The following is a 22939-nucleotide window of genomic DNA, read 5'->3' as shown; positions in this document are numbered from 1 at the left end:
TCTCCCAATATTTCCGAAAAGACCCTGACGGGATCCCGAACGGATCCCGACAACTATCCAGAAATGATACCGAAAGGGCCCGCAAATGATCCCGTATTAGTCGAGAAAAAGTCCCGAAATGACCCCGACGGGATGCCGGACGAATCCCAAAAACCATCCAGAAATGATTTTGGAAGGGACCCCAATGATCCCGAAAAAGTCCCGCAATTATTCCGACGGGAATCTGAACGGATACCGAAAACCATCCAGAAGTGATGCCGGAACGGTCCCCAAATGCTCACCTAATAGTCCCAAAATGACCCTGAGGGCATCCCGGACAAATCCGGAAATCCATCCAGAAATGATCTTGGGAAGGTCCCAAAATGATCCCGAAATAGTCTCGGAAAAGTCCAGAAATTACCCTGACGGGTTCCCGGACGAATCCTGAAAGCCATCCTTAAATGATCCCGAAAAAGCCCCGAAATGACCCTGACGGGATCCCGAAAGGATTCCAAAAACTATCCAGAAATGATGCCGGAAAGGTCCTCAAATGATCCCCTAATAGTTCCGAAATGACCGTGACGGGATCCCGAACGGATCCCGACAACTATCCAGAAATTATGCCGAAGGGGTCCGCAAATGATCCCGTATTAGTCGAGAAAAAGTCCCGAAATGACCCCGACGGGATCCCGGACGAATCCCAAAAACCATCCATGAATGATGCCGGTAGGTATCCCAAATGATCCCGAAATAATCCCGAAATGACCTCGTCGGCATCCCGGACGGATACCGAAAATTATCCAGAAATGATGCCGGAAAGGTCCACAAATGATCCCCTAATAGTCCCGAAATTACCCTGATGGGATCCCGGACGGATCCCGAAAACCATCCAGAAATGATGCCGGAAGAGCCCCCAAATGATCCCGAAAAATCCCCAAATGACCCCGACGATATCCCGGACGGATCCCGAAAACCATCCAGAAATGATGCCGGAAGAGCCCCCAAATGATCCCGAAAAAGTCCCCAAATGACCCCGACGAGATCCCGCACGGATCCCGAAAACTATCCAGAAATGATGCTGGAAGAGCCCCAAATGATCCCGAAAAAGTCCCCAAATGACCCCGACATACTCCAGAAAAGGTTCCGAAATGGCTCCGAGGGAATCAACGACGGATCGCGAAAACCATACAGAAATGATTCCGGAAGGATCCCAAAATGATCCCGAAATAGTCCGGAAATGACCCAGATGGGATCCCGCACAGATCCAGAAATGATCCCGGAAGGGTCCAAAAACTATCCCGGAAAAGTAACAAAAAATCCCGAAATGGCTCCTACGGCATCCCGGACGGATCCAGAAATGATCTCAGAAGGGTCCCCAAATGATCCCAAAATGGTCCCGAAATGACCCTGATGGATCCGGCAAACCATCAAGAAATTATGCCGGAAGGGTCCCCAAATGATCCCGAAATAAAACAGAAAAAGTCACGAAACGACCCCTAGAGGATCCCCAAATGATCCCGTATTAGCCCCAAAAAAGTCCCAAAATGACCCTGACGGGATCCCGAAAGGATTCCGAAAACAATACAGAAATGATGCCGGAAAGGTCCTCAAATGATCCCCTAATAGTCCCGAAATGACCGTGACGGGATCCCGACAATTATCCAGAAATGATGCCGAAAGGGTCCGCAAATGATCCCGTATTAGTCGAAAAAAAGTCCCGAAAGGACCACGACGGGATCCCGGACGAATCCCGAAAACCATCCAGAAATGATGCCGGATGAGCCCCAAAATGATCCCGAAAAAGTCCCCAAATGACCCCGACCAGATCCCAGACGGATCCCGAAAACCATCCAGAAATGATGCCGGAAGAGCCCCCAAATGATCCCGAAAAAGTCCCCAAATGACCCCGACGATATCCCGGACGGATCCCGAAACCCATCCAGAAATGATGCCGGAAGAGCCCCCAAATTATCCCGAAAAAGTCCCCATATGACCCCGACGAGATCCCGCACGGATCCCGAAAACCATCCAGAAATGATGCCGGAAGGGTCCCCAAATGATCGCGAAATAGTCCCGAAAGGATTCCGGAATAGTCCCGAAAATGTTCCAAAATAACCCCGACGGGATCCCGGACGGATCCCGTAAACTATACAGAAATGATCCCGGAAGGGTCCCAAAATGATCCCGAAATAGTCCCGAAAAAGTCCCGAAATTACCCCGGCGTAATCCCGGACCGATCCCGAAAACCATCCAGAAATGATCCCGGAAGGGTCTCGATATGACCCTTACGAGATTACAAATAAGGTGAAGCTAATTATAAAACCATGTTAATAAGGCAGCAGGCGCATTGGAGCGAATAAAAAGTTAGATAGAAACATACAGGTAAAGCTAATAAAAGCGTGCTAATAAAAACAATTGATGGAGGGCGGATGGCGGGAGTAGAGGAGAGGACCACTGATCGTTCCTCCAAAATTGTCTAGATCTCGTTCTGTATGTACCAGATACCAAAAACTATTGATTTAGGAGAAAATTTAGATTGAGTTATAACAATTTATGGATTTTACACCAGAGGGGGAGATAAAGGGGGCGGGCGGAGGGTGTCACTGCTTACTTTGTAAGCCCTCGACTTATTTGACCCCTTGAGTCTGTGATATTGGTGAAGGCCAGTATACGTAAAGTTATAATGTGTAAAAATTATGAAAAATAATTTCTCGAAGGGTCCTGGGACCCCCACCCCTCTTTCCATGTTCGAAAAAAATGTCGCTAGTAGACTACTGTCTGTGTCCCAAATTTCATCAAAATCCGTGTAGCCATTCTGGCGTGATTCAGTCGCAGACGAAAAAATATAATAATTACATTATAACTGTTCCTAGGGGGCGGGGACCACGCCCCTTTTGAAAAATATATAGCTAGTAGATCCTTCTAGACTATTGGCTATATGTGTGCAAAATTTCATCCAAATCGGTCCAGCCGTTCTTGCGTTATTGAGTCACAAAGACAAACGTCTGGACAAACATCCAAACATCCAAACATCTAAACATCCAAACATCTTAACATCCAAACTTTCCCATTTATAATATATATAGATATAGATTAGATTATTTTACTGTACTTCATTTTATTTTAATATAATTTATTAAATTTTTTTTAATTTTTTTGTTTTATTATTAGCATAAATGATGGTATTGAAGTCAGAAAAATGTTTGTCAATATCTACACCGTATAAGAGATAGACTGCTGTAGATAAGATTTGATTAAGTTTGATTATTTTGTAGTAATGGAACTCTGAGAACTTCTTTCAAACTTCTTATTAAACTATTTCCACGGAAGGATGGTCTTCAGGTACAGGGAGCATTGCAGATACCTTTTAGAACGGATAGAGATTTTTCTCAGCTGTTATGTGTGCTCGTGAAAGTGGCGGGTACACTGTGCCATGAATCATAAACATAAAAAGCAGAGGCTCAACTTACTTGTGTCCTTGCCATTTGAAGGCAACCGCCGAGCTGCATATCGTTATTCCGCGTTCACGTTCTTGGGCAAGATAATCTGTCACCGTATTGCCACGATGAACTTCTCCCAGCGAACGCGTCTTGCCAGCATAGAAGAGCATGCGTTCCGTGGTTGTGGTTTTTCCTGTAATTTCGTGATCAATTATTGGACTAAAAAAAATTTTAATTGTGATTGCTTGCCTGCATCTATGTGTGCCAATATACCAATGTTTCGCAATTCGCTGCTATAACAACGCCTGGATCGAACCTGTATGTTGGCCCAACGGAACAAGGAGAGGCTACGTGCTATTGTCATTTATAAATTAGCTATATATTTAAATTTAAAACATCTATTTAACGTAGTGATCACTAGTGCATAACCAAATTCTGAAAGCGAAAACATGTGATTAACAGCTGATATTGCAAGCACATTAATTCGAATTCGAATGAATAAAAGCTTGTCCACACGATACATAGTGGAGGCTGAATAAACTTTCTACTTTGTTCACGAAGTGAAATCTTAGTTCATTCGTCAATAGTTTGAAAGCAAAGAACTAATATTTTTAAACAGAAAAGTTGGTTGGCAGCCAAATTGTTATCCTATTCGATTTTGTTTTGTGCAACGCTGCAGTTGCTTACATATTCGCCATGATCCAGCTCCGTCTCACGCTCAATTCCCACGGGAATGCTCTGGATCATTGAGAGACTTGAGAAGCAGAGGTCGTGATATTTTTGTATATATGAGTTGTGATAAACAGATGTCGCCGTTGTATTCTTTTCCTATATGCGGATTTACTTTCACCTTTTTGGCGTTGAATGGAAAAAATAAATTTTATTGCATTGCCCACTTTTCCAAAATTTGAAAAATTAAAAATTAATTTAAAGATTTTTAGGTAACGAACAGAGAAAATTCTTAAGAGAATATTCTGTAAAGTCTTGAGACATGTTATGTTAGCATTAATTTGGGGAAACATGGTGCATCGCAAGACGTCGAATACACAAACCTTGCAAACTTGAAAAGCAGAGGTCGTGATATTTTTGTACATATGAGTTGTGATAGGCAGATGTCGCCGTTGTATTTTTCGCCATCTATTTTTGAAAAAAGTAGGTTTATTAAAGGCAGAGTTGCCAAACTAAAGATAAGAAATTAACAAATTAAAACCCGGGTTTTCAGTACAACTTCAACTCAGTTTGTAAGTTAAACACGCCTAACCTTGTTCTGCAGTTTTTCAGTCTACTTTAACTGAAGTTTAAGCTGAGCTTAAGCGGCCGCTCTGGCTGGGTTAAACTCTAGTTAACCTATCAGTTATTTGCGTTCGTTCGAAATGGCGCCGAATATACCCAACAAGCATTTGGACTTGAGTACCTTTAAATCTCATGTTGATAGCTAGGCATACTTCTAAAATCTCGAGTTGTTTCGAAACAGTGGCTCAACCCGAGAACCATAGCGTACTCAGCAAAAGAGGGAATTTTTTTAAAACAAAAAATGCTATTATTTAAGTTGAAAAAGGTTAATTCCCAACCACAGTATTTTCATACCACAGTATTTTCACGAAAATAAAATAAAATATATATAATTTATTTTTGATTAATTACGCTTCATTACTGCTAACAACCAGGTGTTTATTTCTCACAATATACAGGTGTTGAATTTGGTGGTACCTGATTGGAGATTATTTTCAAATCCACCACATCTCGATATCCAATGTAGGATATCAACTGGAGAAATGTGTTGAATATTCATTTAAGAACTGTATATTTCTCAAGATTTCACAAAGGTCGGATAATAATTTGAGAATGTCTAAGGGAGATTACGACGTTGGAGATTCGAGAACTATACATTTTACAAAATTTTTCAAAAGTTGGATAGTGATTGGAGAACGAAGTTGGATATCAACTAGAGTACTATCTGATTTAAGAATAATAAAATAATGATGTTGGATATCACCTCAGGAACTAGATATATTTCGCTGGAGACATTTTTTTCCATGTTTGTTGGGTAAACAAAATCCAGCTGTTAGTAATCATTCGTTGGCAAAGAGCCTGAGCCAGATAAACAATTTTGCATGTAAATGCAACAACTACGATTTGAGCCAGATAAATCCAGATAGAAGTCTGGTTCAATTCGTGAGCCAGATAATTCGTTTATTACTTCTCTTTAGTTTGGCAACGCTGCCTTTAATAAACCTACTTTTTCAAAAATAGATGTCGCTGCTTAGCCTTTCGCCGCATGAGTTAAATGAAAAACAGCGGCGACATCTGCCTATCATATTTCACACGTACGAAAATATCACGACATCTGCTTCTCAAGTCTCTCAGTGATCCAGGGCATTCCCGTGAGAATTGAGCTTGAGCCGGAGCTGTAAAACTCACTGGATGACGGCAGTGGCCGTATCTTCAAATTATCTATATATAATAAAAAACCAATGTTGCCAAAACAAAAAAGTCTACCCGAAAGGCGGCCTTAAACTGAAAAACTACTCAGTAGTTTAGCTGGAGTTTAAATTTGACTAGAGTTTAAGCAAACTTAATTTAAGCTTACCATAACTAACTATTGAAAAACTGGGGCTAACTGGCTAATTTAACCAGACTTCTATCTGGATTTATCTGGCTCAAATCATTTTTGTTGCATTTACATGCAAATTTATTTATCTGGCTCAAGTTTTTTTCGACGGGATGATGGCTATTGATACTCCCCTTCAAAAAACGCGAGTACTCCATAAATAGTGTAAGGAATACTCCTTTAGGAGTATAGGAGTGTTCCAAAACTAATCTGTATTCATACAAAAAATGTGCTCCAATTAACATTGCGATGTCCGAGGAGAGGAGTAGGTGATCCCACTCTCGTTTTGTTTGTGAGTATTCCATAGAGTACATACATGAGAGTACTTTCCAAAATACTTTCACTGTAGTACTCCATGGAGCACCCACAGAGGATCATATGCCAAAGTATTCCTACGCGAGCTTTAAATATCTGCAATTTTGGTGGTTGGTTTTCCATTTTTTAACTATATGTATGTCTGTCTTCGGATGTAGGTAGTATGTATTTGTATTTTATTTGGTAGATATATATATAAATATTATGTTATAGTATTATATTTTTGAATTAAGTGTCGTATATATGTTTAATAGTAACCGTGCAAAATTGGAATTAAAACAATTTGGTTTTCAAATGGAATAGGGGGACTCATGTAACCGTATAAATGCCTTATAAAGTGTGTAAACGTATGAATTTATCTAGTGCGTAAACGAACTGTCAAATTTTGTATGAAAAATCATTTACACAATAGGGGAACTCATGTAACCGTATAAATGCCTTATAAAGTGTGTAAACGTATAAATTTATCTAGTGCGTAAACGAACTGTCAAATTTTGTATGAAAAATCATTTACACAATTTGTATAAATTTACGCGCACATTTCATTGTGTAAACGCGGTAAACTCAAAGGAATGCAACCTTGCAGACATTACAGCAGGCATTTTCATCAGAAATCTCCAACATCAGCTAGGCATTTACAAGAATATCTTAGTAAAGACGTTTTAGTTTTGATTTTTCACTTAATCTCGGCATTATTTAATTTCAATCAAGTTTATCAAGAGTATTTCTAGATGCGTTCATATAACAGTGTGTGTAAATGGATATAATTTTACACCTTATAAGTTTATATGCTTTCATGAGCCCCCTAATATTTCTCTATACTATAGTATGTATACATAAAACCAGATACGCGGTTGCATTTTATCAGAGTTACCATAGTTAATTTTATTATCAGTTATTTGTATGCAATATTTTATTCTTGGCAACTCTGTTCGATCGTCATCGTGTCGTGATCACGGTCGTTAAAACACGAGCAATGATCGGCTGATGTTGGTCCGCAAACGCATTGCAAAGGAGTATTGTTAGAGTACTCCAACATGAAAAAAATGGAACACGTAATCCAACAATTTTTGCAGGGTCAGCAAAGCAATTTCATAAATTTCCGACTATATGTGTTCAAAAATTTATACTGCTCCCAGTCAGCAAAATATCCATAAATGTACCCGAAACTGATAAAAAATGTTGACAAAATCTGTACATTTTAACCGGTTTCAATTCCGTTTACGTTACTTTAGACGGTCCACTTTCCCAATTAAGTATTCGAGCACCGTGTAAGTCTGTCAACTAACAAAAAAAGGTTTTACAGATTTTTTCAAATGCGTTTCTCATACATTTTACACCCATATTTCAAAAAATGTTCGGATAAATTTCGCTGTTATTTTTTGAAAAACTCCTGCGTTAATTACAATCGCATTGTTTACCTTCATTTCTTCTCAAAATTATATTCATTTAAGAGGTTTTAGAAATAAAAGATTTCGCTTAGAATCGACATACAACATACAGGGCCCACTTGAACCCAGGATCTTCGGTATTACAGGCGGAGCATGCACATCTTTCAAATTAAAAAAATTAAAACAAAAAATTTTAGATTCTGTATACTTTTTAATAAGGCCCGGTTTTCAGTACGAGTTTAAACTACCGTAAAAGTTGGCTACAGTTCAACCCTGCCACTTTGGCCCCAAAAGTTGAGATGAGCATCAAAATTTTATGTTATCGAACAAACTGGCATGGTTAAAGTGTAGTCAACTTTTAATATACGTCTAAAAATATGGAGGGGGGTATCAAAAGACGAGTTTTGGATCTAGGATCGCGAATCAAAAAATTTGCGTCTATCAAAATATATTCACGAAAAACGAAAAGTTACTACGGATCGCTCCGAAACCAAGGGTGGGATCCATAATATTTTTTCACTGAATATTTCTCTGCACTGGCGTCGTTCGGCCGCGCTTATAAAAAATTACCCTGGGAGGGTCGAACACCAGTTTAGAGATCAAAACTATGTATATCCCCGCAAAACACTTGTGTACACAATTTTTTTGTGGGTAAAAGTTATCAAAATTACAACAACCTTATGCAAATTTTTACTTTCTTTTGCTAATACCGCTTGATGACGCAAAATTTTTAAATTCCTTTTTTCGGATTCTTAGTTCTGGGTTCAAAACAGGTCTTGTGACACCCCTTACTTTTAGGACGTATATTAAGATTGTCTAGTCCTCGTATAGAACAATCAAAATGTCAAACGAAGCTATGCGATAGATTTCCCTCCACGTAAAATCTAACATAACTGGAAATGATGAAAGCAGGGTAATTCTATACGACAGCATGGCACTGTTAATACACGCCCAAATATATCAAGAGGTATATCAAAAAACGCGTTTTGGATCCAGGATCGTGAATCCGAAAGCGTAGGTCAAAAATTTTGGGTCTGTCAAGAGACATTTACAAAAGAACTTGAAAATTGAAAAAAAAAAAAAAATTTGAACATAAGTATTTTGCGCGGATATAGTTTTGGTCTCCAAACCGGTGTTGGACTCACCCAGGGCATTTTTTTTTATAAATGCGGCCGAAAGCCGCCAAGGCAGAAAGGTGTTCTGCGCAAAAATACTATGGATCCCACCCCGGTTTCGGAGCACTCCCTGTAATTTTTCATTTTCCGCCTTCGAATTATTGATGTCGAGATCAATACGTGTCTTTTGACACCTCTCTCGATATTTATGGACCCGTATTAGAGGTGTCATGCTGTCGTGTAGGGTTACCGAAAGCGGCCCTAATGATGCACCTGTAATTTTTTCTGAAACAAGGTATCGTGTCATCTGCTTGCGCCCTTATGGTAACAGCTGATACGTGGCGTCTATTCAAATTTACAGTTGTAAATAGCGGAACTTCACGTTTTTTGGGTAGTTTTCTTCATTGTAATTTTCTTCTCCTAGGCAGTGGGTACATTTTTACTACGTCAAAATTAAGTCATAATGTACCTATTAATAATTTATTTTTAATCGATTGATTACTCCGACAGACACCACATACGAATTTGTATTAATTTTTCTCGCAATGTCTCCACGACCACGCCGCCAAGCGGCCGTTAAAGCTTTGCAAATCATTGAGCTATCTGATTCTGATGATGGAAATAAAAGTTCTGGAAGGAAAAGGGGTCGTGAAAGCTTGTATTCACCACCAATAACGAAATCCGCGAGGATAGATGTTGCAGCACGTGATGTTGCTGGAGGAGATGGTGCCACAAAGGCAAGCAACACTGCTGGACAGCGGGGACGGTAATAAAATATATATATTTCGATTAGATATCTATAAATATATAATAAATTTTGTAGAAAACGGTGGACAACAGCTAAGGCTACTGACGAAGCCAAAGTTCCATCGAAGCGTGCCAAAAAAGATTGTAGTAAACCCACTTCAACAACGAGGGCAAAGAAGAAAAAGGAAAAAAACGTTCCTACGATAGATATTGAAGCTATGGAAGTGAACAATGATTTAGAAATTCCCGATAACGTGGTAGAAGAGCAGCAATCGGTTGCAAACGTAGAAGTTCATGCAGAGCGAAACTATTCCAATGCTACGGACGGTCCATGCTTTTCACGTGCAGATAAAAGTAAGCCTAGAGAATCTGTTTTCACAGGACGTAGTTCGTTTTGGGGTATGTAAATATATTTAACTCTTAAAAAATTGTAAAACTAATCCCTTTATATCAACAATAGCACGACGGAAGGTGTGGCGTGTCGATGAACTTCTTGCGGAAAAGGAAAATGTAGAGCCCGCAACGGCAAGAAATATTGTAAATTTACTAGAGAATGAAAACACAATTCCTTTTATTTGTCGTTATCGCCGAGATTTGATAGATCATATAACACCTGAGCGTTTGCGTGATATAAAGAACTCGTACACGGAAATTGTAGAGTTGCGTAAACGCGCTGAAACAATAGTAACGCAACTAGAAAAAGAGCAACAAATTGACACTGATGTGGCTACAGAAATTTTATGTGCTAAAAGTAACGAGGAATTGGAATTTTTGGTAAGAGGAACCTGCAAGACACATGTACATGTTTTAAAATTTTAAATTTTGTTTTTAGTATGCGCCGTATAAGCCTGCTAGCAAAGGATCACTAGCAGAACGCGCAAAAGCACTCGGTTTGGGTGATGCAGCCGATTGTTTGTTATTCGGTGAAGCGCCAGAGGTGCAATTGGATAAATTAATTGATTACAATAACCCTGACTTGGATAATGTAGAAAAAGTGCTGGTGGGAATATGCCATATTATTTCACACAATATCAGCAAACATACTGGAGTACTGGAAGAGTTGCGAAGGCTGTGAGTATAAACATAATATTCAGATTTGTTTGATATTAGCTGTATGAACATAATTGCATAATTGCATACAACCGCTTATAACGTTAAGAACGTCAAATTAACGAAATGAGATTGTTTCGTTTTCTGCCATATCAAAACGAAATCAAATCGTTTATGTTGATTATTAATTGCAAACTATGCTGGCAAAGCTGGTTGATGGCGGAGTCATTAAGGTGAAAGCATTAGCCAAGCTGATTGCAACTTTTCTCATGAATTTTGACAGTACGAACATATCTCTGAGTATTTTTGACATTACCACCAACGAATTACACAAACAAAGTACATGGAGTTTGTGTGTATGTCCGCTCGCTGTTACCACCTTACGGCTTCACCATGGCTATAGCATTGCCAGCACAATTCAAACATGAAGTATCACGTTTTTGTTAGCGTTTTTAACGTTAACGAAAGCTTTTCGTTTCAGTTAAAAACGAGATACAATTTATCTTGATAATTTCTTTATCGATAATATTTCAAAGTGTTTCAACGGAAAGGGTGGACATTTTTTGATAAACGATTAGCTTAACGTTAAGGTGCATCCCTGCGACCAAGGCCCTAGCGACCCCAATTTCCTCATGTATCTAGGGGTGGGAGGGCGAGATGGCCTAGAAACTGTCATGTGGTCATACTAAATCGTTCCCGAAATGATCGGACTTGTGCCTGTTACCGGAACGTACTGGATTTGTATCTGTCAAAGGACCACCAACATCGATACTGCTAAAACTCGTCCAAAAATATCGGAAGAGATTTGAAAAGACGCGCTTTGGACACAAGATCACGGATCCGAAATTGGAAATTTTTTCATGTGGTTGAAATTTTGATGATTTTGTTGTACCCACAAAAACTGTGGGTAAAAGTGTTTTGCGCGCATATAGTTTTGGTCTCCAAACCGGTGTTGGACCCACCCAGGGTAATTTTTTTTATAAGCGCTGCTGAATGCCGCCAATGTAGAAAGGTGTTCTGCGCAAAAATACTATGGATCCCACCGCCGGTTTCGGAGCGCTCCGGTACCATTTTCGGTTTTTTGGAAATAGATATCTTTTCACAGAAATAAAATTCTTAATTTCCGCTTTCGGATTCGTGGCCCTGGGATTAAGACGCGTCTTTTGACACCTGATAATTTTGGACGAGTTTTAACAGTTGAAAGTAGTGAGGAGAAAAACTAATAACACGGTCTTAGTACATAAAAAATAGATTCATAATCCGCAAAAACCTAAATCCTAGCTGATCCCTTTCACGTTCAATCAACATTTTTGTTTTAAACTACTTGCTACGTATAGACTAGTACTGATATTCAGGTTTTTACGAAGAGTTCTAGCTGTACAAGTGTTTATAAAAAGTTTCTGTGGATTTATAACTAGAATTATTATAAAGTTAATCATTTTACAATATCAAGGCATTAAAAATTAGATAATTATAAATATTAATCCATATATATATAAAATAGTCTTAATTTTATGCTTCGTTAAAGAAGAATTCTTTCGTAATTTGCTATTTCTTCTCATTTCAATTCTGATTTATTGTGTTACTTGAATATTACTTAAAAATGATGTTAATGAACTAACCACTTTCAGCTTACCCCAGGGTCAATGTCGAGGACATAGTGCTAATATGACCCCATTTTTTGTTTTTTTTTTTCTTTATCTATATTGATTTTTATTATTTTTTTTTTTTGCCTTTTATTGTTTTTAATTTTTTGTTTGTTTTTTGTTTCTTAGTAGTTTTCTTTTTTTGAGTCATAAGCCACCTTTTCATAGGCCGGGTATAGTAATATAGTGTTAACTACAAAGAGTACACTCTTTACTTAAATTTTTAAAATAATTTTTAATTGAGTTTTCGTGTTAACTTAAATTTTTTGAATAACTTCAAAAAAAGAAAATTCTAATTAGTTGGAAAATATATAAACTCAAAAATAAATAAAATAATATTTCTAAAAAATAAGTATTTAAATATTTGGTTGACCACCAAATCGGGTCACATATTATTTCTAATTGCTGTTTTTATGTATGGGTCCCTTTTTCGCTCTTATTTGGAATTCAAATCTAAATAAAGTTTTGGTTGTACAGATGGAGATTGGGGCTATTAGCGTACTTTGGGCAATCTTGGTCGTAGTGCTTTTGTTTAGCTATATTTTATTAAAATAATTTGCTAGGAATACGATTGTGAGCACACAAAGAAATCTATTTGTACCATGGCACTATTGTGAATAGTTGACTGCATTACCGGCAGTTGCTCTCATACGCCAGATGACAGCGCAAGCTGTAAGTTTTAATTGATTGATAGAACAGCAGATTTCTGTTGATATTTGATAAGAGACTTAGGCTGGGTGCGAGTTCACCTACATTTTAGGTACCTAAACTAATATTCCACTGGAACTTTCCAGCACTGCAATAATTTAGGAAAAGGCTGTCAAAACTGCGAGTTGATTGGAAAACCTAAATTGTTTATTTCTGCGGTAATTGTTTACTTTAGATCACAACTGCTAAAACCCGACCAAAAATATCGGGCGAGATGTGAAAAGACGCGTTTTGATCCCAGGACTACGAATCCGAGAGCGGAAATTCAAAATTTTATTTCTGTCAAAAGTTATTTCCAAAAAACCGAAAAATGGCCCGGAGCGCTCCGAAACCGGGGTGGGATCTATAAAATATAAAAAATTACCTTGGGTGGGTCCAACACCGGTTTGGAGGCCAAAACTATATCCGCGCAAAACACTTTACCCACAGTTTTTCTTGTGGGTACTACAAAATCATCAAAGCAACAACAGCCACATGAAAATTTTCGGATTCGTGATCGTGAGTGCAAAGCGCGTCTTTTGACACCTCTCCTGATATCTTTGGACGAGTTTTAGCAGTTGTAAGCTAAGGTAAACAATTACCATTTCTGCTACGAAAATAATACCAATACGGGGAATTTGGTATTTTTGATGCGTTTTCACGCTCAAAAAGAACAGAGGTCAATTAGGGTCCGCGGTAAGTACCTATCCCAAGATAGCGGTTCAAGAAAATACAGTGGCTCCGTTTTATAAGGTTTTTTTCGGACATAGTGGAGCACTTACTTGCACAATGACTTTCCACAATCTCGAATTCAATACTGTGATGTTGGCACGCCTCCAGTAACTTCTTTAGGCCAATTAGTGCACTTGGCTGCCAAATATGTTCAGATTGCGGTCCATATTTGAGAAGGATCCAATTGTGTCGCCAACATCAGCTTCAACAAATTTGAGCTCACCATCACGTACAATCGATTGGACCTTAATCACAGCAGGGATCATCGCTTTATGATCTATGATTTACTTAAAGTGAATGGACAAGAGCCATTTATTTGAAAAATCAATCACCCTTATTGTCATTGTCGTCATCGACATCGTCGACGTCACATCGTATCGACGTCGTCGTCACTTCGACACCAAATCAGTATTGGATAAGCTTGTTGAGACGACGACGACAATTAATGGATAAAACGAAAGGAAAATATACCATCTCTGCCATTTTCTGGATCAGCTGTTCGATTTTTTTTTTACTATTTTTGTATCTTTCGCGATTTGAGATTTGTTTAAATATTTCATTTCAAGATTTTACAAAAATGTTTTATTATGAGCTCTAGTGACGAAAATAATAAAGAGAAGCTTAGCCTCTATAGAAAAAAAAAAAATCAGAAATAACTCCAATTTTTACTAGCCCAACTACAAGAACCTCGAATTATTGCGCACTCGTTATTTTCATTTTGAATGTCTAAAAAAAACAGTGCATATTTGTATATTTAATTCAGTAAAAACAGCGTCGACACAAATGGCGTCGTGTTAGGGCGACGACGACAGCAAATTTTCTTAGCCAATACCAAACATATGTCGATAGTCGTCAATAGTTATCGAAAACGACAACGGCAATACCGAATTTAAAACGTCGACGTGAGTCGTCGTCGTTCAGTGACGACGACGCCAATGACAATAAGGTTGAATACCAAACGTGTCGATAGTCGCCAATAGTTATTCATCCTTATTGTCATTGTTTGCCTCGACACCAAATCGGTATTGGCTAAGCTTGGTGAGACGACAACAACAATTTATCGATAAAATGAAAGGAAAATATACCATCTCTGTCATTTCTGGATCAGCTGTTCGATTTTTTTTACTATTTCTGTATCTTTTTCGCGATTTGAGATTTGTTTAAATATTTCATTTCAATATTTTACAAAAATGTTATATTATGAGCTCTTGTGACGAAAATAATAAAGAGGAGCTTAGTCTCAATAGAAAAAAAATCAAATAACTCCGATTTTTTCTAGCCCAGCTACAAGAACCTTGAATTGTTGCGCACTCGTTATTTTCATTTTGAATATCTAAAAGAACAATGCATATTACATTTGGTATATTTAATTAATTAAAAAAGAAATTTTTTCTGACAAATTTTCCTTCTGTCGTCAGTAAAAACAGCGTCGACATAAATGGCGTCGTGTGAGGGCGACGACGACAGCGAATTTGTTTAGCCAGTCACCCCTATTACGGTTGTCAATAGTGAGAAAATTAGTGTCGACGCTCATGAATTGGTATCGGCGTTGTCAACGTCGATAACTATTGATAGGTGTTGACGCTTTTTTGGTATTGGCTAAAACAATATTGAAGTTGTGTTGACGTGATGCGACACAAAGTTTGTCGACACAGTTTTTGGTGACGACAAGCGCAGCAATACAGAATTCAACTATTAAAAATTCAAAAAATAAGCTTTTTATGATGTTTATGCTTTTTATTTATTAATTTTTTATTCAATTTCAGAAAGTAGTCAAAATAACCAACAACAGTCGGTTTAGTAGAATTGTGGTAATGTTCTAGAGTAGCGGTCGACTGCTAAAACACGCCCAAAAAATTCAGGAGAGGTACCAAAAGACACGTATTGACCTCGATTTTAATAAAAATAAAAATTTTACTTACGGTAGGAAATATTTGCAAAAACAGTTGCAAGCTTTCAAGTCGTTCATTAAAAGGTTTTTGTGAAATTTCAAGGATTTTTTATTTCCTCCCTCAGATTATTAATACCGGGGTCAATTCGGGTATTTTGATACCCCTCCCGAATTCGATTAAGTTTTCCATTAGTGCACCACGCTCTGGGAGGTAGGGAGTTACTAATGGTGTACTAAAGAGAAATCTAATCATCTACAAAATATTCACTAAAGTTCGTAAACAAATTATTTGTGTGTATTTTGCCCGGAATGCTTAATTGTGCACTAATAGATTTCAGCAGTTATTTAGATCCACAAATTGTCCACTAAAAAAAAATTAACTCAATACAAATTGTAAATAAACAGCTGTCAAAAATATAGGGATCGTATTTTTATCGACATCAATACATTGCCTTAAGCTGGAGATATTGGTGCTTTATCGGTAACCGTATCGGTAAACTTTTAACAGCTGATTCGACCAACCTTATGAGAATCAATGCAATCGATTATCGGTGCCGCTAAGGTCGTAACCGTATCATAGCCAACCAATTGGGTTTTGGTTTACCGTCGTAACGATAAACAGCTGATTACGTTAGGGATACGGATACAGCGATACGACATACGGCACCAATGACTCTGGCTTTAGTAAATATTAATTATGCATTGACGTGACATTGATGTTGATACGACGTGATGTCGACGACGATACGAAGTGATGGTTGACGTTGACAACCGTAATAGGGGTGAATACCAAACATGTGTCGATAGTCGTCAATCACCATTATTGTCATTGTCGACATCGTCGTCGTATTTCAGTCGACGTCACATTGTATCGACGTCGTCGCCTCTTCGCCACCATATCGGTATTGGCTAAGCTTGTTGAGACGACGACGACGACAATTTATCGATAAAACGAAAGGAAAATATACCATCTCTGTCAATCATGGATCAGCTGTTCGATTTTTTTTTTTCTATTTCTGTATCTTTTTTTCGTTCGCGATTTGAGATTTGTTTAAATATTTCTTTTCAAGATTTTACAAAAATGTTTTATTAGGAGCTCTAGTGACGAAAATAATAGCGCTTAGACTCAATAGAAAAAAAATCGGAAATGACTTCGATTTTTTCTAGCCCAGCTACAAGAACCTCGAATTATTGCGCACTCGTTATTTTCATTTAGAATATCTAAAAAAACAATGCATATTGCATATATGTATATTTAATTAGTTAAAAAAGAAATGTTTTACTTACAAATCTTCCTTCTGTCGTCAGTAAAAACAGCGTCGACACAAATGGCGTCGTGTGAGGGCGACGACGACAGCAAATTTGCTTAGCAAATACCAAACATGTGTCGATAGTCGTCAATAGTTATCGAAAACGACAACGGCAATACCGAATTTGAAACGTCGTCGTGAGTCGTCGTCGTTCAGTGACGACGACGCTAATGACAATAAGGGTGAATAGTTATCGAAAACGACGATGGCAATACCGAATTTAACACGTCGTCGTGAGTATACAGTGACAATAAGGGTGAATATTTTTGCTTTTGAAATTTGAATTTAGGTTAAAAAGTATGCTCATAAAAGTTCTAAATTTTTATTTTGCACTGCCTTACCGACAATTACCAGTGATTTAGGATTTTTCCTCTATTTAGGTAGAAATTTAGGTCAACTCGCACAGAGCCTTAGATTGGTTGCGAAAGAAGCGCAAGGGTACGGCTCATAGACACATATTTCAGTTACATCTGAGTATAATGCGTATTGAAATTTAGTAGTACTAATTTTTTTATGCGCAGCAATTTCAGAGGTGTATTTAAAGTTTAAGCGTAAACGTCTATAGATGTAAAAAAAAACACAGCTATTAATGCAGAAAGGTGCTCTGTGCGCATGTAATTTTGATCCCCAAACCGGTGTTGGACCCACCTAGGTTTATTTTTTTAACCGCGGCCTAAAGCCGCCAACGCGGAAAGGTGTTCTGTGCAAAAAAACTGTGGATCGGGCCCCATATTTCGGACCCTAGGGGTCCGCTTTCGGATTCTAAATTCGTCTTGAAAACATTATCGTTTTATTAACTAAATTTATATTCATATCATTTATTTTATAGCGCTGCCAATAAATTAAAATATTTCGGTATACATACATATTCCCCCACTTTGTTCTTACCAAAAGCCTAAGCCGTGATTATTTTCAAGATATTGCAACCCCTCTTTTAAATGTGCAACAATCACATGAATTTTCAAAGTTTTTAACGCTTCACTCAATTCGTGAAGATAAGAATCTAGTGAAGATACTTGCATTTTGCCTGAAGTAAAACAATAATTCACAATTTTATTCGTCGCATTAAAAGTAGCGATGTAAGGAATAATTTTAAAAATACCCACTTCGTTCAGCAATTTTCTAAAAGTGTTTCTTTCACAGGCCTCTCGATGGTAATTTTTCGAAATAAGTTTCAATTTTTTTGGCCATAAAATTGTTTCTCTGAATTATTTTCACAATCAAATTCGTACCTGTCGTGTTTATAATTATCACTCAAAACGTTTGATGTCTTCTACATGTTTTTTGTAATTCGGTGGAATAGAATAATAATAACACTATGCGACAAAATCAACTTTTTTTCTGGGTATTGGACCAAAACAAATTTTTTGAGGAGATTGAGGCTTAAGTGTAAGAAGTACTATCTCCGTTTTCCTAAGTTAGCCTCCAAAAAATAGATATCGGCTTTCGAAGTTCGAAAATCAACATTCCGATGTTTTTTTTGTGTTAACGCGTTCAGCAAATTAAAAAAGTAAAAATTAGTCTTTTTCTTTTATTTGAATGGCTGAATACGTTTTTTGAAAGATTTTGTATAACAGCTGTTATACGAGGTGAAAAGTCAGTACTTCGAAAATAAAAAAACCTCATATTTTCGAATTTTCGCAACCTATATAAAAAATCTTAATATTGCTGTGAAGGTGGTTAAATGGCCTTTATTTTGATATGCATATCTTTAAAGAAAAATTTGGCAAAACCGCTGTTTCAGCGAAAAAATGCGTTTTTTTTACCAAAAATTTGTTTTAACCATACATGTTAAATTCCAATTAGAATTAGCAAATTGGTTTATATTCTCTAATTCATTAAACAATTAGAAATGGTCAACTAATTCCCATTAGATAATTGAAATTTTTATTCTAATGGTAAATCTAATTGCAATTAGTTGCCATTAGCAAAAAAATTGGGTTACCTTTACAATTAGAAATCTAATTGACTTCTGCTAATGCAATTAGATATTCAATTAGCTCGAATTAGAATCATTTATATTTATTTACATCATTATTCGTTCACTTCAATAATTCTTTGAAAAAAATTTATTTTAATCAAAATAATTGATTCTAATTCGAGCTAATTGAATATCTAATTGCATTAGCCGAAGTCAATTCGATTTCTAATTGTAAAGGTAAACCAATTTTTTTTGCTAATAGCAACTAATTGCAATTAGATTTTCCATTAGAATAAAAATTTCAATTAGCTAATGGGAATTAGTTGAACTAATTCTAATTATTTAATGAATTAGAGAATTTCGCAAATGAAGGTTAATTAGCAATCATTAGCATTATCTAATCATTACTTAACATCTATGGTTTTAACCAACACAATTTCTAGCTGGTAAAAATTAAATAAATCACAAACTTGCATTAAATGTGCTATTTTCAAATCAAAGCACTGCGTTTTTATACTTTTGAGCTCTTAACAGTACTTATGTCCACTGCGCTCCCCAACAAATTATGACGATCATCTATGCCATGATTTAAATGTGTGTAAAAGGACAACTAAACCAGTCCTACATAAAAATTTTGTACAATTAAATCAAATAAAGCTTGACTACACATTAGAACTGTAGTTAAACTTGTGTTTTGTTAAGCTAAATTTATTAAAATATATGGGGTATTCCATCCCATTTCGACCAATTTTGAACCCGACCCCTTTAGAATTGGCTGAAAGTTTTTATTTTTATAAGCTTTTATTTAGTTTCACTTTTGTTGTCTGTAATGGAATCTTGCAAGTTAAATTTGATACACTTCCCGGTGTCCGATTGAGCTGAAATTTTGCACGCATGTATAACTCCGATGACAATGCAATATTACTTTGTTAGAATTCGATAAATTAATCGATAACACAGTTATCGGTAAAGATTTGTATTTACTTTGGCATAACATCCTAAGTCCCATACAAACCCGCCGGTACCTATCCGTGGATTGTGATATTTGGACGTGGTGAATCACGCGTGTCACGCGTGGTGAATCTCAACGCTTGCGAAAAGCGGAGACACAACCCTCTGTTGTATTTCTGTGTATAACCAACATAGCTGAATTTTTAAGGCTGTTTAACTCTGTAATCTTTTCTGTAATTTATTTTGCTTTTGGAAAAATTACCTATTTGAAAAAAGCTGGCTGAAAAATATTGGCATAACAGCTTAAGTTAAATCAAGAATGGAAAATCTTGGAAAATTTGAGCAGATGTGGCAATTTCGCGCGTCCGTTGAACGAAATATTGACAATCTGCTGATCATCGCTAGGAAATTAGCGACATTCCATCAACTAAGCAGCACTTTAGCAATACTACTGTTATTATTTGGCCGCACAAACACACATATATTAATTGTGCATTAAATCTAAAATATACAAATACACCATAATAATTTACACGGCCAAAGCCATAATAATTTACACGGGTCATCAATTCTTTCTCTGATTCAAAATCTGAACTACCAGCGCTACCGTCAACAGCTCAGTGTCAGTAGCGCCAATAACACCAAACTCGTGCCTGACACACAAAAGTCGTTTCACTCAATAGCGCAAGTAAAATGTACTACGCACTCACTACTAAGTAGCGTCAAAAATTCGCTTGGAGTCATTTTGTCAATGAGCTACCATTGAGCTGGCACCGCATTGGCGCTGGCGCCATGCAATTTACATCACTAAAATTGCGCGAATGCCCAGGCTCATGACTTCAATACTTTACTATGCTTTAAACTTTGAATACACCGCTGAAGTTGCTGCGCATAAAATGTGTACTAATAAATTCCAATCCGCATTATACCAAAAATTTTTGAATATAAAGATATTGCATGCGCGAACTTCGGTGGAAAGCAGCGGAGCGTAACAAAATTCTAGTAGGTCACTTTCACCACACCAAAAACTTTAACACAATTTTTAACATAATTTAAGCACAGAAATACACTGATTGGAGTTTTAGTGAGTAAAAGTTAAAATTCTGAACACATTAGCTGAATAAAAAGTGTACAAATAATTATTAAATAACAAATACAGACAGTGGTAGTTTAACAAATTCTGCTGTGGTAAGTGGTGAATGTGACCTACTAGAATTTTGTGAAGCTTGCCTCACACGATTTTTCGTCTATGCAATGTCTCTATATTATATCGTATCTGATTATACGCAGATGTAACTGAAATATGTGTTTTTGTTTCACCTCCTTTACTTATATTTAAAGCTTTTCTAAGAACAAGCTTCTATTACTTGTTAATAAAACGAACTAAAAAGTAAAAAATAAAATTAAAGAAAAAAAAAAAGTTTTTTAAAAATAAGCTTTTATTATTTTGGTTAATAAAATTAACTAAAAAGTAAACAATAAATTGACTCTAAAGAAATATAACACTTTATAAGTTCATTGTAAGCTTAAACGATAATTAGGCTTTTTCGTCTGCGACAAAAAAATTCTATATTGTACATAATTATATATTTTTAACATTAAAACTTTACACCTAAATTATTAAATCTTACAGTTTATATCACAGTCCTAATTGTTCTAATAAAAGTGTGTTACATTGCGATAGCAAGAAAATGAGATCCTAAATGTTCTTAATTATACCATCAAAATTTAACACGTTTTTTATTAGAACAATTAGGTCTGTGATATAAACTGTAAGATTTAATAATTTAGGTGTAAAGTTTTAATGTTAAAAATATATAATTATGTACAATATAGAATTTTTTTGTCGCAGACGAAAAAGCCTAATTATCGTTTAAGCTTACAATGAACTTATAAAGTGTTATCTTTCTTTAGAGTCAATTTATTGTTTACTTTTTAGTTAATTTTATTAACCAAAATAATAAAAGCTTATTTTTAAAAAAGTTTTTTTTTTTTTAATTTTTTCTAGCTTACGAAAGACGTTTTTCAGAATTTTTTCAAATTTTTTCATCCAACTCAAAAAAAGTTATGAATTTAAAAAAACACCGTTTTTGTTTTCAAAATGCTATAACTTTTTCAAAAATTTACCGTTTGGGATCTTTTTTTTTAAATTTGTTTTTAAATGTACTTTTCGGAAAAAATTTTTAAAGTTTTTTTTTTGTAATTTTTCAGTTTTTCGAGATTTTTCGAATTGCGCCATTTTTTTTTTCTCATAAAAAACTTCAATCAAGTCTGCAATCATCCCCACTAATCCCGGAGTGGGCCGATTATTTTTTTATTTAATTGAAAAAAAAAACTTTAAAAATTTTTTTGTATTTTTTCCGAAAAGTATATTAAAAAACAAATTTAAAAAAAAAAAAGATCCCAAAAGGTCAATTTTTGAAAAAGTTATAGCAGTTTGAAAACAAAAACGGTGTCCAACTCAAAATAAGTTATGAATTAAAAAAAAAAAACGGTGTTTTTTTCAAAATGCTATAACTTTTTCAAAAATGGACCGTTTGGTATCTTTTTTTTTTTTTAATTTGTTTTTAAATGTACTTTTCGGAAAAAATACAAAAAATTTTTTTTAGTTTTTTTTTCAATTAAATAAAAAAAAAATAATCGGCCCACTCCGGAATTAGTGGGGATGATTGCAGAATTGATTGAAGTTTTTTATGAGAAAAAATAAATGGCAAAATTCGAAAAATCTCGAAAAACTGAAAAATTACAAAAAAAAACTTTAATAATTTTTTTGTATTTTTTCCGAAAAGTACATTTAAAAACAAATTTAAAAAAAAAGATCCCAAACGGTTAATTTTTGAAAAAGTTATAGCATTTTGAAAACAAAAACGGTGTTTTTTTAAAAATTCATAACTTTTTTTGAGTTGGATGAAAAAATTTGAAAAACTTTTGAAAAACTTTTGAAAAACGTCTTTCGTAAGCTAGAAAAAGAAGAAAAACTTTCAGCCACTTCTAAAGGGGTCGGGTTCAAAATTGGTCGAAATGGGATGGAATACCCCATATACATATTACAAATGATTTTACATATTGTTTGAAACAAGGTATTTTCTTAATCAACACCCTCAATTTCGTTCTCGTCCTCGTCCAAGCTTTCCTCAGCAATCTTCAGCTACC

The 22939-nt window shown here is 36.0% G+C and overlaps 2 protein-coding genes across 2 annotated transcripts in view; one reads left to right on the top strand and one right to left on the bottom strand.

Annotated features, from left to right (window-relative positions):
• mRRF2 (mitochondrial ribosome recycling factor 2) overlaps positions 1–22939 on the bottom strand; it is a 112840-nt gene that overhangs the window by 63859 nt on the left and 26042 nt on the right. Inside the window, exons 2-3 of the mRNA XM_067759021.1 lie at positions 3669–3854; positions 3450–3612 (exon numbers count right to left, since the gene is read on the bottom strand). Coding sequence (XP_067615122.1) covers positions 3450–3612; positions 3669–3783 — 278 coding nt within the window. The 5' untranslated portion in view covers positions 3784–3854. The remainder of the gene's footprint in view (positions 1–3449; positions 3613–3668; positions 3855–22939) is intronic.
• LOC137236425 (uncharacterized protein YdcI) overlaps positions 9228–22939 on the top strand; it is a 34004-nt gene continuing 20292 nt past the window's right edge. The window contains exons 1-5 of the mRNA XM_067759022.1: positions 9228–9278; positions 9362–9617; positions 9675–9997; positions 10059–10372; positions 10431–10669. Coding sequence (XP_067615123.1) covers positions 9397–9617; positions 9675–9997; positions 10059–10372; positions 10431–10669 — 1097 coding nt within the window. The 5' untranslated portion in view covers positions 9228–9278; positions 9362–9396. The remainder of the gene's footprint in view (positions 9279–9361; positions 9618–9674; positions 9998–10058; positions 10373–10430; positions 10670–22939) is intronic.

Source organism: Eurosta solidaginis, chromosome 1, assembly GCF_040869045.1.
Source record: "Eurosta solidaginis isolate ZX-2024a chromosome 1, ASM4086904v1, whole genome shotgun sequence".
In the NCBI taxonomy this organism is placed as follows: Eukaryota; Metazoa; Arthropoda; class Insecta; order Diptera; family Tephritidae; genus Eurosta; species Eurosta solidaginis.
This window is presented reverse-complemented; position numbering and strand designations above follow the sequence as displayed.